The sequence below is a fragment of the Mixophyes fleayi genome, chromosome 6 (assembly GCF_038048845.1).
Source record: "Mixophyes fleayi isolate aMixFle1 chromosome 6, aMixFle1.hap1, whole genome shotgun sequence".
In the NCBI taxonomy this organism is placed as follows: domain Eukaryota; kingdom Metazoa; phylum Chordata; class Amphibia; order Anura; family Limnodynastidae; genus Mixophyes; species Mixophyes fleayi.
In genome coordinates, this window is record NC_134407.1 from 63683756 (window position 1) to 63697785 (window position 14030).

At 39.3% G+C, this 14030-nt stretch overlaps 1 protein-coding gene across 1 annotated transcript in view; it reads right to left on the minus strand.

The window, feature by feature from the left end:
* ANKFN1 (ankyrin repeat and fibronectin type III domain containing 1) overlaps positions 1–14030 on the minus strand; it is a 396769-nt gene that overhangs the window by 143577 nt on the left and 239162 nt on the right. The window contains exons 9-11 of the mRNA XM_075216743.1: positions 8903–9002; positions 7340–7472; positions 5099–5215 (exon numbers count right to left, since the gene is read on the minus strand). Of these exons, the coding sequence (XP_075072844.1) occupies positions 5099–5215; positions 7340–7472; positions 8903–9002 (350 nt within the window). The remainder of the gene's footprint in view (positions 1–5098; positions 5216–7339; positions 7473–8902; positions 9003–14030) is intronic.

Genomic DNA, 14030 nt, shown 5'->3' on the forward strand with positions numbered 1-14030 from the left:
AATAAGCAACAGTCCAGTCGCAGAAACAAGGTATGAATTGGCCTCATTGAGAGTCTCCGTTGATGCAAAACAGCATCAGGAGTTTCAAAATGTTACAATCACTAATGCAATAATAAACTTTAGGCAATCAAAAGTAAACATGTTGAGTTGACAAGTTAATTCAGATTGGCAGATCAGAGTGGAGACAGAGCTCAGAAGAAATATTGAGTATTTTAGATACTCAGACAAGGTTAGGCATTGATTCACCAACCATCATCTATAAATAGACCTGGTACTATATTTAGGAGATTAAGCTTTTGTTTAGAATTCTGGAGTTGTAGTAAAACAATTTGGTCTCTTAGTGAAATACATTTGGTGAGAAAACACACTGTTCACTTGGCTTGTTTACCTATAGGTCTTCAGTTATATATAAGGATCTATTTATTAATATCGGGCGATACGGAATATTTTCTATCACTGTTTTTTGCAGAAATAACAAATTATTCTACTGCCCAATTTAACAAGAAAATGTCACTGAGTGAGCTCAGCTCCCATACATTACTGGCTGGAATTGATAAGAGGGGTGTTCCCACTCACCAGGTCAGTGGAGAATCTCTCCTCGCATGCGGGAGCTGCTTTGGTCAATCTTATTTTTTAAATTTCAATTCACAATTTGAACTATTAATAAAACACAATAAGAAGTCTTTGCTAAAATATCGAAAGAGTAGTAATACCAAGTAATGTTGATATTACTAAGGCTATAAGTAAGTAAGGTTGAATAGGAGAATTTCATTCAAGATCACAGACACAATACATCAAGTTTTCTTAGCTTATGCCAATGGTGAATGACATGCGGTCCATTGGTTACATGTGGCCTGCAAGGCCATTTTTGCAGCCAATGGTTAGCAGAACAGATACAGGAAGACCCTGGATGCTAGGGTGCAAAATACTGCACTATTTCTTATCTATTGTGTCTGGTCCACCGGTACCAGCCCTGCATTGTACCAGACCTCACACTCTCGCCATGGAAGTGGTGGACCACCCCACAGCCACAGTGAGACAGATGGTCAGTGAGGTTAGTCTGGCAGTAAATTAGAATGAATGAGCTGCCTTTTGATTCGCTGCCAGAGTGTCCTTGTACTTCTGCAGAGGTTAGTCTCACAGGAGACTAAGGAGGACAGGTAGGAATTGTGCAGGGGAATGCGTTGCTACAGGGAAAGAGGAAAGAACCTTTGATACAGAAGCAAACGTTGAGAATGTGTTGCTACAAAAGGATGAGTGGTGAATATGTTGATACATATGGGAAAGGGAGAATATTTGCTTTAGAGGTGATAGGGGAATCTGTTACTACAGAGATGAGGGCAGAGGGGGCTGTGTTATGGGATATGTGTTACTGGGGAAGGTGGAGATAATAGAACCTCCTTCCTTTGCTATGATCTTTATTTTTTAAACAAATTGTGTGCTACTTACTAATAAAAAAAATTACAGTCATATTACATGCAGAAATAACCATGGTACTAGTGCTTGTACTGCTTGCAGTGATTTGGCTTCGGTAAGACCTGTGGAGGCGAAAAGATCGTCAGCAGCTCCTGTGCCCCTGGGTAGGTGCTTTACAAATGGGCAAGGGCTATGTAAGTTTCTGTTATGTTAATACATTTTATATAAAGAGTTTAAATTGAGCAATTGAATAAAATGAAGATGGTCTTGCAAGCAGAATTGCCCTGTTGACATACGGCTCTGAGTTTGTCAGATCACAAATATAATTTTGTGGATTACAAATAAGAGACATAAATACAGAGAGAAGCCTGTATCAAATTAAATCATGTGTTCTCTGTATTGATAAATATTAACTGCTTCAGATGCAGTTTGTATAGGTGAACAATAAAAGCAGATCTGGAGGACACTGACACTATACGCTACAGTATACGCTACAGAAAATTTCTCCCGATTCGAAAACATTAACGATTACAAAAAATAAAAAAAGTCCCGATCAGCATGCCGATTCATGTGTACACACTAAACACATTTTACACAATTTACCTTCAGATCTGTGCTCTTCCTCTGTCAAAACCATCGGCTGAAAAGATCATGACTCTGCACATGCCATAGAGATCTATGGACACTGCTGGTCATGAGTGCACCAACATCGTTCCATGGTTGAACAACATTTTTAGTTCAGTTTAAAAATAAATGAAATGATACGATGTACTATTGAATGATAATCGTTCATCGTTAGAGTGTACACACTAATGCGATATCGGGCTGAAAGGTCGTTATCGTGTGATTAGCCCAATAATCGACTGAAAACCCTGTAATGAGTACTCTGATTGTTTTAAATCATATGATTACTTTTAATTCTCATTAATATAATATTAACTTATTTTCTTATTTTATTTTATTTTTTAAATATTGTTATATTGAGTATATAAGCAAAATAAAAGGGAATATTTTGGTGACCTAGGAAGACGTTAAGAGAATAAGGCATTCTGGGCTTAGATAGGTAACTTATAAAAATTACATTATTTCACAAAACCTAAAAATGAATTTTTAAAGATTATCAGAAGAGTGATTTGTAAAAAAAAATGCAAATTGCTCTTTACCTGTCCTTTTTATAAAGAAAAGCAGCCAGAATTTGGGGTTTAATGTCATGCACTTATACAAGGCTACAGAGTCTCAAATGCATTTTGCATACAACCTGTTTCAATCTCTCATCACTGAAAGAATATGACCAATAACTTCTGCTGTGTGATTAGAGTACCCGAGCAATGAGATCATTCTTATAACAGAAGGAATGCACATGCTCATAGCTGGTTTATAACAACTAGCATTATCCGACAGAACATAACAATTAAGAACTTAGAGACATACAAATTGTTCCTTACCTTCCCCTGCCATGTATCTAGAACCACTGGTTTCATAGTATGCAGAATCAGATTAAGATCCCATGGGGCCCCAGGCAAGACATTGGTTTCCCCTGCAACTAACCCTGTCAAAATGCCAGTTCTTCTGAAGCAGACCAGTATTAGGCAACCTGTTGCCCTCCAGTTGTGCTGGAGTTACAGCCTGGCCCAGCATACCACGCTGGGGCTTGCAGTTCCACAACAGCTGGAGGGCAACAGTTGGCATAATACTGGTCTGATTCAGTTATTTTATTCAAGTTTTATTAAGAAATTAAAAAAGTAAGTTTTATTAAAAATACTTAACTCCCCGCAAGTGTGAGGTTTCACAAGTGATGTCAGCTCAGATTACTGTGAGGCTGACCAAATGTCAAAAGAAGGTGTGTTGAGTCCTGATAGGAAGAATTAAGCACACATAGAAACAGAGGCATGGGCTGGTGCAGCAGCACATACCTGTTCCTGGCCTATGTGATATGCACTTTGTTGAAAAATATAGCAACGGACTAAACTATAGATGCTGTAGCACTGCCAGTAGACTCATGAGGCTACGCTCGCCTCCTTCCTAAATCCTGGTGCTCTGGACAAGAAAGGGTTAGGTTATCAGGATGGCAGGGGGGGGGGGGGAGGGGGCTAGGTCACATAATAGGTAATCCAGTCCTGATAGCATGGATACATATGAGAGCATAATGTATACTGGAGCACTCTCAAGCTTTTCCTATCCCATCTCACTTTAACCTAAACAGAAGCACTGCTCAGATGTTCTCCACACCCTATACAGCTGAACGAAAGAGTCCATATTTTACACTAATAAGATCAAGAGAGGCTGTCTGCACGTTAGATTTAAGGCACTGCATCTCAGACTATATTCATGCTAATAAAACATTGATTTAGAATGCAAGGTTAGTCTGAAGGAACAAGCCAGCAGCAATGTGCAGGTCTCTAGCCCACAATACCTCCTTTATCCTTTGGTTCTATGGTATAATGCTGGTTGTTATAAACTACATGTATGCAGGTGAATGCCTTCTGTTATAAGAAGGCTGTTAACAGCTTGCTAAGCCACTAAACCTGAAATACATGTTGATTCAATATGAAATGCCATCTTGAAGCATTTATAAATGTACACTTTTACTTATTCTGAAAAGAGATAAGAGATTCCTGCGTGAAATTTTCCCCATCAGTTTTGTTCTGCCCAAATTTACCAGCAGAATAAATTGTCCATCGTCATCCCAGCTCTATTCATAGAGTAGAAACTCTGTGAGGAATAGCCAGCCGTTCTGCGGAATTGAAAACTGGTGTCCCTGGAACTTCACACTCCTGCTAAGTGGCCTTTCACCAAATGTAATTACCGCAAAATGTTGTCACAGATTTGCTCATCTCCAACTGCAAGATATCATAACCTACTACAGCCATTCCAAGCACTGGATAGCTGTCTGCAGTGTATTCAGTAGAGTAGACAGGATGCCTAATACACATAGAAAACAAAGTGCCTTTGTCATGATGAAAGCCGCATTTAAAATATTTAGGTCTCATAAGTGCATGAAAATAGGTGAATGTTGCACAAACTTAAATTTTCAGTTTGAAGGTCACATATTATGAGGCTGGAAGCAGATTTGGTTTTGCCATAGCTGTACAAACACGCACATGCCTATGCAAATGAATACAAAAAAGTGAATATACATAACCATAACCTTCACAAAGCACAGAAACTTGCAGGATACATGTGTTTCTGTTAAACCTATTTTAAGAAATTAATGTTTATGCAGCAGGTGCAAACAAAGAATTTAAAGGGAAGGGTCAGATGAGTGGATTTGAATGTCTCATTTTTGCAGGGTTCTAAAACTGTTAGAATCTCCAAATTTAATATGTAGCCTTCAATGGGAAACACTTTTTTTCCTATCAAACAAGAGTGATTCAATTCCCAAAATACATTATTCTTCCACTATAGCGATGTGAAGCACTTTTGTACAACATGATTTCCCACTGAATGGTATCTGTCAGAATGGAAACTACTGATAACTACAGAACTCTGCATTTTGTTGGCTGGAAATGCACAATGTTCACACTTGACAGAACCCTTCTGACATTACTCCAAGAAGTAAGAGACGGATGTGTGAAACCCATTTAAGGGGAGGATATCTCATTGTTTACCCAATTACAAGCTGGACAACAATAAATACCACTTTGGTGGTACAGATTCATCTTTACTGTGCAATAGTCCCAACCTGAAGCTGAGCAGCTGCTGCCAACATCTTCTGCCTGGCCTGTAGGACGGTGGAGGAGGACATTGATATCGACATACTCTGCCGCAGCCACCTGATGTCATCCCACATGCTTGACAGCTGTAAAAAAGATACATGAAAAGCTGCAGTCAAAACTCTATAAGAACAAGTAATTAAAATGTCCTGAATAAAGGGACATTCGGAGAAGTGAGCAAATCATTTAAAAAGTGCAACCTTTAGCCTATCTGGAAGAACAGTTATTAATTACATATAAAGAGTGTTGCTAACCAGATGTGTTTCGTATGTCATATATATGTGATTATAAAAGGAGATACACAATGATGTGAGTGAGTTCTCTGTACAGCGCTGCGGAATTAGTGCCGCTATATAAATAGCTGCTGCTGCTGCTAATGATGATGCACAATATGTTAATTTTGAGTGCCTTAATGAATAAGGCACAAAATGAGGAGCATGTGTTAGCCAAGCACCATCCATCAGAACATAAAAAATATTATATTTACAACTTTGCAATAGCATTTTAATAACAGTATAATAGACAGGGGTCTCTGCCATCAAGGCAATTTACTATATCCAGGAGCCACAAGCATATTTGTAATGGACTGGATTGTGAATGGGAGCTAATCACAAGAGTCAATCATGGTAAAATGTGTGTGATTGGCTGTCCGGTGAGGAGTCTCAGTTCCTCTTGGCCATAGCCATATTGCGTCAATCAAGGGCAAGTGCTGGGTTCTCTGGCGCCCTGCCTAGTATCGACACATGCGTCATGAAGCATATTTGCTGCTTCACTGTGCATGCACGGAAGTGGAAGTGCTGCACATGCGCAGCTTCCCTATTCACTTGTGATTGCTTGAATGTCACTGCTCTGCAGGGCATAAGTAGGTAGGTATTTGTTTAAAGAGGATTTTAACAGCCTATAAAAGAAGGAAATTATATTTTATTTTGTATGTATAAAAATGAATAATGATGGTTTGGGGAGTGTTTTTAGTAAAAAAAAATTCTTTACTATTTTGGTACAATTTCCATAGGTCTTAGGAACCCTTGTACCTTGTGCTAGGACCATTGGGGTGGAAAAATCTCAATCTTGTTAATGAACCCAGCTCCCACACGATAGATGGGTTGGGAGGAGTCCCAGTGCTTTGTAGTAGGTTTTAGCAACCAACGGTCTCTATAGAAGAACTAGCCCTACATTCACCAGCTTGGGGCTAACAATGTCAAATAACTACATTGGCAGTTGAGATGAAGACATGGCTGTTGCTGCCATTTGGCAGATATATTGTAAAATAAACGGACACTCCTTAGCATCTAAACTCATGGAAACAGTCAATGCTGTTCACAGTTACATGGTTACAGATTGGAGGACATTTTTTTGTCTTATATTGTTGATCCAGAGGAAGGCAATGCAAAAACCACACGTATCTGCCATTCCTTGCATGGAAAAGAATCCTGACAATCTGAATAATTTACTAGATCCATGTACTGTTTTCCAAGTTTGAGTAACCATGGTTAAATGGTCATTAATTTTCCAAAGTGGCATGGGGTACTGTTGTAGAGGGCATAAGCCTCCAATAGAGCCAACAGAAACATTTGAGTTGTCAAACATGTAAAATAACCATAATAACAACTGACATTTTGCTTGTAAAATATTTTATTTACAGCATACTTGTCTACTCTACCAGTATTTCGGGGGACTCCAGAATTCCGAGTAGGCACCCAGAGTCTTGGGTGAGCAGGCCATTCTCCCATATCCTGTCCACCCTGCCCACTTCCTAGTTAAGTGGGTCGGATGGGAGCCTTCATGACGCAATCCACTGTGAATTGCGTCATTTTCGCCCCATCCCCTGTGCGAAAATGATAATTTAACGCCTTTGCTTTGCAGGATGGGCCAAAATGATGCAATTTGTCGCATCCATCCCACTTCCGTCCTCACACTATACCAGAGGAGAGGTGTAAAAAGTTGGCGAGTATGCTTTAAAGGTGTATTCTGTTATTCATACCCTTCCAAAACCTGTTCTTTTGATTGTTCCTCATAAAGACATAGATACATAAATCAATGGATATTGCTAACACCATAAATTCATCTGGTCACACCATCACTAGGAATCGACATGCAATTTTTATTTAAGCATACATATGATACTGATTAAAGCTATTTGATATGTAATCAACATACATGTTATATATGGAGTAAAAATGAGACTATAAAGTAAGGGGAATAAAAATTACCTTTGTAAACCAGAGGAAATCTTGCGTAATAGAGCTGGTGCAAGAATCATCAATTTCTACAATCGGAATATGATCTTCATTGGTTACTAACATGTTATCTTTATAATAAAATATCACAGCTATGTATAAACCCCTGCAAGGGAAACATCAGACAGTCACAAGACAAAACATGTCAATAACAATTCAAGACACAAGAGCATACAGTTTTATCACATATATTATTAAATAGTGACCTATTGTGCCAAAGATATTACCAGAAGGGAAAAATATATAGCAGATATTGTCAAATTTAAGCTAAATATACACACTTTTATTTCACTTTTAATCCCTGGTGGACACACATACATACGCCAACATAAAATAAATTGAAATAACAAGCATATAATATTTTATTTAATTACTTTTATTGTTCCAAAACAATATTAAATGTAAATGCGCTTCAGGTTGAATTTCTGATATGACATGGGACTGGGTATCTTCAACGGCCTATTAAATTCTGTTGTTCCAAGTAGCAGTTGTACACTGCATTCCTTGCTTTAGCCCAGTCACAGCACATAGTGTCTGACATAATGGGAGGAGTACCAGAAGAGGAGGAGGAGGAGTTCATCCTCTCTCTCCTACCCCAACTTCTCTCTGTCAGTAACGTGCTCGCTACTGCAGGGTGCGACTGGTGACAGAGGAAGTACGGAGAGGCATGTTACAGACTGGGAGGAGAGTTGAGAACCTTGTTTCTGCCACACCTAGGTGGCGCTGGCTGAGACTAGGGGCCTGATTCATTAAGGATCTTAACTTAAGAAACTTCTTATTTCAGTCTCCTGGACAAAACCATGGTACAATGCAAGGGGTGCAAATTAGTATTCTGTTTTGCACATAAATTAATTACTGACTGTTTTTTCATATAACACTGAAATTTAAAGTTGATATTTGTGTGCTACATGAAAAAACAGTCAGTATTTAACTTACATGCAAAACAGAATACTAATTTGCACCCCTTGCATTGTAACATGGTTTTGTCTAGGAGACTGAAATAAGAAGTGTCTTAAGTTAAGATCCTTAATGAATCAGGCCCTAGATTCTCACCTTGCTTTATGAAAGGAACATCCCTGGGTATCTTCACAAATAGTTACCAATTGAACAAGACTTTAAATAATCTCTTGGACATGTTTGCAAAATACAGCCAAGTTCTGACCCTCATGTGAGTGCCATGAAAACTATGCCACATGCAGATGTAATTTTTACCCATATTATTATTATTATTATTATTATTATTATTATTATTATTGCTATTATTAGCAGTAGTAATAGTAGTAGTAGTAGTAGTAGTAGTAGTAGTAGTAGTAGTAGTAGTAGAGGTATGTTTAAGGTTTTCTATTTTTTTTTTAAAGCAAACAAATATTACCAGATAGACAAAAGGCAGCAAATTCACTCTTGTGTGAATGCATATAACAAACATTTTTTTAATTAATAGTCATTTGTTCAGAAAAAAAATATAGAAATAATAATTAAAAAATGTTTCACAAAAAAACATTTTAGATTGTATTTGCCAAATCAGATGTAACCAACCTCTTTAATGTCTTGACAAATTTGTTTGATGAGTGGAAAAGATGCTTCAAACTTCTGGACACAGACTGCTTTCGACTAGGATTTTGTAATTTCGCACTTTCTAAAATGAAGCACACAAGGGAATAATATATATTTTTAAATGTCGGCATCACATTTTGTTTTATTATATTTGTTTAATAAAACAGAACCATAAAACAAGGATGTTGTGTAATCTACCCATAAAAATCTTAACCAGTGCAGAAACACTGTTTCAGAGAGTCTCTGAGAAGCAATCACAATAGCAGGGTTGAAAGAACTTTTCAACATCAGCTCCTTTAACAGGTTATTCAAAGCAAAACACCAGGTAACAGGCAGCAATCAAACATACATGGTTTCTTTTAAAAATCATTGACCTCACAAACCAGAATCCTGAAGAAGGTTAAAGCTGGGATTAACACCAGGCATACTCTATCAGTAATTCCCTCATTGTGTTGTTCCCTTTTTTCAACAATTTGTTTCACTTTGCTGGATATAATTAGTTTGTCTGGTGTTCATTCCTATTTAAGGGATATAATGTTGCCCTATTTAAATGTATGGATAGTGAGTTGGATTTCATGTTGGAACAAACTAACAACTTAATATGTCTACTATCTTATTTGAATATCTAATTGAGCAAATAACATATTAAATGGTAGAATTCAGAAGTCATAAAATCCTCTGATTATTATATAATATGATGTAGAAAGTAACAAGAAATACTGCAGCTTGGATTCCATAAGTACCTCCCTCCCCAGGAATTCCAGCTCCATTGCTCACACAGAAACAGGGGTAGCACTGTTCCTGTCATTCTCCAGTCTCCAGTACCATTGCTCCTACAGAAACAGGAGGGGTAGCTGTGTTCTTGTCACTTGACAAAAATTGACTTGATAATGAAAAAAATGTACTTGATATGTATATATATATATATATATATATATATATATATATTATTACTATTAACAATATTATTAACAGAGCTGTTTTATTTTTAAGGAGGTAAATATATGGGCATGATCTGAACACCATCTTGTGTAGTCGCACCTAAACGGAGCCCTGTCCATCGTGGCACCTAAGACCTGTTTAGTAGTGTCTCACCCTGTCTGGCCGTGGGCCAAACTCATTGACAACCCCTCTACATTCTTGGGACTCCTTTGAGCTTCTCGTCGGGTCATGGTCGGACTCCTCCAGCATACACGAATACCACGGCCTGCTTAGTGTGCTACCCCCAACACTCAGTGGCATCTGGATGCGCGCTCCTGCTAAAGTACTCCGCACTGCACATGTACATACCTGCCGCTAACCATTGGGGAGAAACCACCACTAGAAGGCCGAATGCTCAATCTAGAACCGCAGACTCCATATTGGCTGTGGACACCATATTCAATATTGATTAGGAAGAAGGGGTCTGTCCTGGGTCCATCCCTCATCCAAAAACATGGATGAAAGGCCTACTTCTGGCCTGGATCCCAGGTCTATAGTGCTCCCATAGAATTCACTGGCTCCTTTACTATCTGCACCTCTGCCTGGCGGAGGTGCTCTGCAGCCTTAGCCTCCTGGCTATCAAAACACTCTGCCTAACTCCCAGGGTCCCCCATGACCAGCCTCATTTCAGCCCATGGCTCAAGTCCCTGTCTACCCTAGCGGACACCTCAGGGCTGAAGACCCTGCACTCAATGCTACACTGCCTGGCAGATTTGAGCCTGTAATATTCCATATAATAACACCTCATTCCCTACATTGGGGTCACCACCAAGCCTACCTACGGTACTACTTGCCATTTGCCCGTATTGATAGTTGAGATGTGTGCTATTTTGCCATACCATACTATAAATTTTGTGGTCTTACATGAACCCATATATTTGTATTCTACCGCTACTTGATACCATCTCATTGGAGTTCTACACGATACATATGCTGCAATTCATCACAGATATTGTGCCAATCCAACAGGATGACTTCTGGTTCAATCTACCAATGAGTTTTCCAATCATGCCTACTTTTAATTTCTCTGCAATTGTCTTTGCCACGTCTTTCGGCTATACACATCTTGTGTATGTTTTGCATTCACTGAGCCATTGTGCACTACATTACTACAACTTCGCCTTCTGCGTCCATTATCACCCTGAAAAAGCTCAAACCATCCAAACCTGCATCTTCAGTTCAGTTCTTTAGACCACAAGCTTTATCTTCCTCTGCTGGACTCTTTAAGAGTAAGGACTCTCACAATGATTAAAATAGTGACTGCCAACGATCTTCTACACCCTCTCCTCTCTCCATCTTCTCTCTTAAGCAGATCCCGATGGTCTTCTCACCATCAGGATCATGCTGTTGATTCTTGCTTCTTTAAAATCTCAACTTGTCTTAGAAATGAGATCCTCCATTCGAGATATTAAAGCAGAGTCATGGCTCTAGGTGATAGGACATCGCGCATTGAAGACAAGATTGAAGAACTTGTTGCCTTGCACAACACTTTGCGCATATCTCATGACCAACTAGAGCAGTGGGTCCTCTGTTTGAATGTCCAGATCGCAGACAAGATGTCAAGACTCATGGCATCAATCAATCTTTGCTACGGAGATGTTCCAAAAATTACTCCCTACAGCCTCTAACCAGGAGCTATTTATCGATCGTATCCATAGGCTGCCTAAATCGAGGTGTGGCCTAGAGGGGGTACCCCCAAGACACTTTGCTGAGATTGCATTTGTTTCACATCAAGTAAAGCATGCTGAAAGCAGATTGCCAGCCGACTTCCTTTCTGATATCCAGTTATTTCCAGACTTTTCAGCCACCACTATAGCTAAACAGAGATCCTACCAAACCTTCATGAAGGCCCTGCGAGACTAGGTGATCATCTACTGAAGGGGCTTTCCAGTTGAATTAATTATCCAGCGGACTATCTCTAACATCATCATTGCAGTGCAGGAGGGTGTTCAACTCAGAAGTCATGGGATATCCAGACTTCCTTTTTGGATTCAGCCCCTTGACCCCAGTTCGGAGAGAATAGGGTAAAGTATTATTATTATTATTATCATTTATTTGTAAGGCGCCACAAGGTTTCCGCAGAGCCGTACACAGTACGAACAGTAGATTATACAGGGTAAAACAGTACAGAACAATAAACACAAAGTACCAGTACTCCAGAAACTCCAGGCAGGCAAATACAGTAGAGAAGGAGTGGAAGAACAGGTATGGAGACAGAAAGGAAAGGGGGCCCTGCTCATACGAGCTTACAACTGAAGGGGAGAAAGTATCTGGAGACCTATGGCAAACTGTATGTGCTTTCTCTTTTTTACAGCTGCCCCCCTCCTTTCTGACCTTAGCCATTGCTATGATCCTATGCATTTGCCTACCAATGTGCCTCAGCTGTGCCTTCGGAGGAAACCCCTCATGAACGCTTTTCCACAACCTCCTGACCAGCGAATGCAGCAGTATGAGTGTTCTTCTGTAGTAAGCTACACAAGCTCTACTGCAGGACTAATACTCTTAGGGGTATGTTTACTAAACTGCGGGTTTGAAAAAGTGGAGATGTTGCCTATAGCAACCAATCAGGTTCTAATTATTATTTATTTAGAACATTCTACAAAATGACAGCTAGAATTTGATTGGTTGCTATACGCAACATCTCCACTTTTTCAAACCCTCAGTTTAGTAAATATACCCCTTAGTGTTCTTATGTTACTTTTCTACTGTTTATTAGGTTAGCATAGTTCAGCTGTGGCCGACAACATTTCCTGCCGTTACCTCTCAATTTTAGTTTTCTTATCGGGTATGGGTGGCAACTACTACAGTTCAAGCTGCACATCCCAGATGAAAAATGTTGCTGGTCACCATTTAATCCAGCAAACAATCTAACCCCATATTGTTGTTTATTTCATTTTTTTCCTTTTTTTCTACCTTCTCTTCCTCCCGTCCCCTCCCATGGCTCATTGCCACCCCCCCTAACACATTTTTTTCTTAGAGAAAAATATAGGTTATATGACCAATATAACCTACTCATTGATGCCTTTAATTTTCTCATCCTCACTTTCATTCCACAGTCCATATGGTTACATTTCTCTCCATCAATGTAAGTGGTCTTAATTCCCCTGGCAAGTGCCATTTAGCCTTATCCTCCATTCCTCAGAATAGGGTGGTTGTAGTGGCGGTGCAAGTGACTCATTTTTCAGCTGCTGTCCCCCCTTTTTTCTGTGACAACCATTTCCACACTAGCTAGTAGCCATCCTAATTAACTCCAAGATTTCTTATCAGCTGAAAACTAAAATAGAAGACAAAATGGTAGTTTTTTTGATCCTTGAAGGCCTGCTTGCGGACACTCAGGTCACCATAGTTTCCATTTATACTCTAAACTCTGAACATGTTCCCTTCCTTCAAAACACTTTCGGCGAAATTGGGAAGTATAAAGCAGGTTAATTAATTATTTTGCGTGATTTCAATATCTCAGATCTCAGGATGAATAGATCCTCCACAAAACAATCTCGGAAACTCTTAGTGGAATTTGGGTTATATGATGTACAGAGGGTTATGGCCCTGGAGGAAAGTTATTACATACTATTCGTCAGTCCATAACTCTTGTATTGACTTAATTCTTGCAGATAAGTTGTTGCAGCAAAACACGCATGCTGCTCATATCCTCCCTATGTCATGGTCGGATCATGCCCCAATAATATGGCTTTGGAAACACCCTCGTCCGCCTACTCCCCCTGGTCCGTAGTGCCTGTCACCACATCTGCTTGCATCACTAGAGGCTAAGGGCTAGATTTACTAAGCTACGGGTTTGAAAAAGTGGAGATGTTGCCTATAGCAACCAATCAGATTCTAGCTGTCATTTTGTAGAAGGTACTAAATAAATGAAAGCTAGAATCTGATTGGTTGCTATAGGCAACATCCCCACTTTTTCAAACCCGCAGCTTAGTAAATCTAGCCTTAAATCTGCTATTAAAGATGCTATTGACCTATTTATTCTCACTAATAGCCCGAAGGACACTTTGGTTTTTACCTACTGGTGAACTCTAAAGAACGTTATTTATGGTGCAGACATTCAGACTGGATCACAGATTAAGTTGTCAAAACAACATCTCCAAAAGGATTTAGAGACTAAAGTCTTTTCTCT